At 34.5% G+C, this 4,474-nt stretch overlaps 1 protein-coding gene across 2 annotated transcripts in view; it reads right to left on the bottom strand.

Moving 5' to 3' along the window:
• Znf804a (zinc finger protein 804A) overlaps nt 1–4,474 on the bottom strand; it is a 190,558-nt gene that overhangs the window by 24,991 nt on the left and 161,093 nt on the right. For both annotated transcript variants that reach the window (XM_013355305.2, XM_026778825.1), the window contains exon 2: nt 3,671–3,814. In XM_013355305.2, the coding sequence (XP_013210759.2) occupies nt 3,671–3,814 (144 nt within the window). The remainder of the gene's footprint in view (nt 1–3,670; nt 3,815–4,474) is intronic.

The raw sequence follows: 4,474 nt of genomic DNA, 5'->3' as shown, positions 1-4,474 counted from the left end.
CTGAAAGCTCTTGAAAAAAAAGAAGCAGACTCACCTAGGAGGAGTAGAAGACTGGAAATAATCAAACTGAGGGCGGAAATCAACAAAATAGAAACACAGAAAACAATCCAAAGAATCAATGAAACAAGAACACAGCAGCTTTGGGACAAGAGTAAGACTATGTTCGCTATCTGGATTTAAGAATGACTTAGGAATGTCACAGAGACAGAAAGCTCATTCAAACAGATCAGAGAAGTTTTTCAAATAGCTATTTCCATGTTCTCTTTTATCCAGTAGCTCATTACATTGAATTTGTGTGTGTGTGTATGTGAATGTGTATGTGTATGTGTGTTTGATTTGATTTTGCAAGTTAAGTTTCTTAGTTCTTGAATGGACTTAACCATGTATGAAGATCTATATTTTCAATATTAGGTTGGGATATTGCTATATAGTAGATATTTTATGTTTTTTAAAAAAATATTCTGACTCAGGTTTTTAGAAGAAAAAACAAAACCTATACATTATCCACCTCCAATCTGTGCCTTTCTTGATGCCACTTAAAGTATCAACGATGGTGGTATCTTTCCTGAGAGATGATAAACATTGTATACTGTCATTGGTACACCACTGTCTTCTAGAAAGGAATAGTGTGATAATATAGATTTAAATCTTTCCAGCTACTGCATTATTACCTAAGATTTTGTTCATCAAGTGAATGATTAATTCTTATGCTGAACTAATGAACCATAACTATGCTGTTTAATGGCATTTATGATTCATCCGCTTCTAATGCTTAATAGGATTTATTATGATCAAGTGGAAACCTCTTTGTCTTCAAATAACAAGCCAGATACAGTCTGATTTCTCTTAGCTTATTTGGATAGAATGTGTGTGTTTATATGCACGTGTGTGTGTGTATATGTCTTTTGTGAAAAAATATTATTTTCAATTAAAAATAGAAAAAAGCATTACTCAAAGTGACTAGAGAATAGTATACATTTTTAAATTTGTATTTGCATTTTATATTATAATTTTTGATATTTATATTGTGTGCTTTATTCTTTAGTAAAAATGATACATGTTTTAGGTTAAGGCAGGCATCTAAATCTCACAAAGATGGTTTAGTTGTAGAAACCTGATGATCCTGACAGTCCTGCCTCAGGATTTTTTTGTTGTTGTTTTTGGTTTTAGTATGTGAGATCTCTAATTTTTAAAAAGGAGTAACTAGTGCACTAAATTCACTGAGGACAGGGAATTCAAAAGTTCCTTAGGCTTACTGAAGTGAATTTGCATTTCTGGACAATTTGGCATTTATTGTCAAAATACAGAAAGATAGTAAGTAGTCTTAAATAATACATACCCATGAATTTAGAATAACTAGTTACTTGTAAAATGAGACATCCAAAATGTTTTAAAATGTTAAGTGTCTAGGAATCATCAAAAGCTTCACACCAGGAGAAGAAATAAGTCAACGACAGAGTCTTAAGCATTAATTAGTCATGTGGGTATTGATGCCCAAAACTGTGAGCCTATGTCCACCTTGTCTGAAGGTCAGAGAGTTTAAGGTTGTTCAAAGTTGTTGACAAGAAGTGTGGCTACACTTCCTGACCTAGTGTATGGTTGCTTTGTGTTTTGGACATTAAGATAACTCACATATTTAGATGCATTCCACCCAGACCAGTGGTTGGGATATTTAAGCACCCTTCTGCTCCTTCTTTTGAAATAGGAAGTTTGACCTTGGGAGTGGCTGCTAGGGAGGGTACACCTTCTAAAGAAAAGAATGCTTTTCTTATGGTTTAATGACTTGATGGCTCAAAGTATTGAAGCAAGTAACTGTTCAAGTTGTCCTTTGTATAATATCAAAGAAGTCTTTTGTCTTCTTCCTTCTGTTGTATTGAGGTATAAAAGTGTATAGAAAATTAAAAGCAGGTGATTTCAGTATTCACTGGAACTCCCTTCCAGTACTATTCTGTTTTCTGTTTTATCATTTTTACTCATGTCTTCATTTTCTTTATAATTTTTCTAATCCCCATGCCCCTACCTAGGTAAGAGGCACTTTTGTCAACACTGGTCTCTGACAATGTGGGTAATAGAAGGCTGACTTTCCTATTTAAACAATTCAGTCCATATGAAAGGCTGGACCATTGACAGTAAAATACAATTCTTTAAATTGTCTTATAAGTACTTAATGAGATAATTACCCATTAGTCTTTCCTTTTTGTACTAGATAATTCATGTTATTTTAACTCAATATTAACACAAAGTTAGTGTGAATTCATCCGTTCAAACATAGTCCTTTTGTATTTGCCAAAACTAACTTAGAACATTGTTTGTGGGTGATGTTTAACAAATAAAATATTTACAAATTGGTGCTTATCCTTATATCCCATCATTAGATAATCAACAAAAAAAAGTTTTTATGGTAAATAGCAGGCACATTAGAAAATAAAATCATTGTTAACTTCATTTCTTAGTCCCTACTTTAAATCCCACAGACAAGCACCTGGCTGAGCTTGGGGAAACCACAGAGACAGTTGACCTGAGCCAGTGGGAGCTCAAGAACTCCGGATTGACAGCTGGGGATCCTGCATGGGACTGAACTAAGTGAGCTCTTTGAATGTGGGTGACTACTACGTGGCTTGATTAGTTGGAGGTGCCCAGGTAATAGGACCAGTACATATCCCGGGTGAATAAACTTGCAATTTGGAGCCTAATACCTATGGTGGGATACTTTGTTCAGCCTTGACACAGGGGCAAAGGGGCTTGGTCCTGCCTCAACTTGGTATACCCGACTTTGTTGACTTACTGTCTCTGAGGAATGGATGGGGGATGGGATAGGGGAAGGTAGGGGTCAAAAGAAGGGGAGGGATGGGGAAAAGGGGCTAGTATGTAAAATTTTTAAAATTTAAATGAAAAATTAATAATATTTAGCTGCAGGAAAATAAAAAATATCTTTATATACCTTAGCAAATCATGAATCTTGAATTTATAACTATTAGTATAAAAACACCAGTAAAATAAACTATGTCATATCATATACACATCATGCACATGCTTGATCATTTTTTTTTCATGATTTTCAAGATAGTTTAAATCTAGAATACTTGTAAAGAACACAGTCATGAGTCCTATAATGACTCTGTCGGGTGTAGGTGGAACATGGAATGAAGAGAGGCCGCTTAAGACTATACCACCTGCTGACGTCATAGGGGCTTTCATGGTGTAAGCACATGGTAAGGAAACTTATGCCATTATAAAAACTGACCAAGTTTGCATTTCCCCACACATGTAACTCACTGTTAAAGAATGCAAGGCTGCATACATAAAATTTTACTTAGATGCAAGTATATAGTGTATATGTATACACACACACACACACATATATAGTAGTGTTGTATTGTTGAAAAATTTAATTGCTATGCATTTGAGGACATTTAGCAGGTGACTTACTGTAGAATATTGCTTTCAAAACAAATGTGGACAGTGAAAGACATTCAGCAATGACCTTTTTCAATAGTAGACATTTGTTTCAAACATTGCTTTTGGTCTTTAAAACAAGGTTTATCATCACAGAAGTACATATTAGAAACTATAAATTGGATTAAAATAAAATGAAATTTTGATATAGTATTAACAAGTCGGTCTACTATCAAAGCTTAAAAATGCTCATTTTTTGACTTCTCTTTCTTACCTGCTTGTGAGCATGGTCATACGAATTAATGTGATTGTCAAACTCCTGGTGCTTATAATACTGCTTGTCACAGAGCTCACAGTAGAAATTTGCCTTGAGATCCTCCAGAGCCTTGGCAATAGTGTTCTCTTTCTCAGCATAGTCCTGAAAGACAAAATTTCAAGGCTTCACACAATTCACTATCCCTTGAGTTTACATTGCTTTGATGGCTATCAACTTTAGTACAGTGATTAAAGCTAGAAATAGGACAAAGGGCAAATAAGGAAGTATTGACAGACAAATTTAGAAAAAATATGGGTTAAAAAAGAAAAATATTCACAGATGAAGCCAATATAAATGAAAAAAAAAAAACCCAGCTGAAACACAAAAAAGAAAATAAGTCACATAGAAAGCAGCTTAACTGGGCACACTCCACTCTCTGCTGACATTAGAAATGAGAGTCCAACAGCAACTGTGCTTCTGCTGTAGGTCTCTGGTCCTCAGCAAATGCAGAATCCTCTTTAGTAAACATCTGAAATGTGTGTAGAAGAGCTCTGTACTGCTACACAGAATACATGCTTTTATTGTTTATCTAAGCTACATTAGTTTGATCATTGTAATTGACTCCATATCATTTTTTTAATTAAATAAACTTGAATCTTTGGATAATAAGTTACTTTTATGTAAATTGTTTAAGTTCTCCATGTAAAATAAAAAATGAAAGGAAGGAAGGAAGGAAGGAAGGAAAAAGGAAGGAAGGAAGGAAGGAAGGAAGGAAGGAAGGAAGGAAGGAGAAAAGGAAGGAAGGAAGGAGAAAAGGAAGGA

This window comes from Microtus ochrogaster, chromosome 4 (assembly GCF_000317375.1).
Source record: "Microtus ochrogaster isolate Prairie Vole_2 chromosome 4, MicOch1.0, whole genome shotgun sequence".
NCBI classification, from domain to species: domain Eukaryota; kingdom Metazoa; phylum Chordata; class Mammalia; order Rodentia; family Cricetidae; genus Microtus; species Microtus ochrogaster.
Note: the sequence above shows the minus strand (reverse complement) of the source record. Positions and strands in the feature narration are given on the sequence as shown.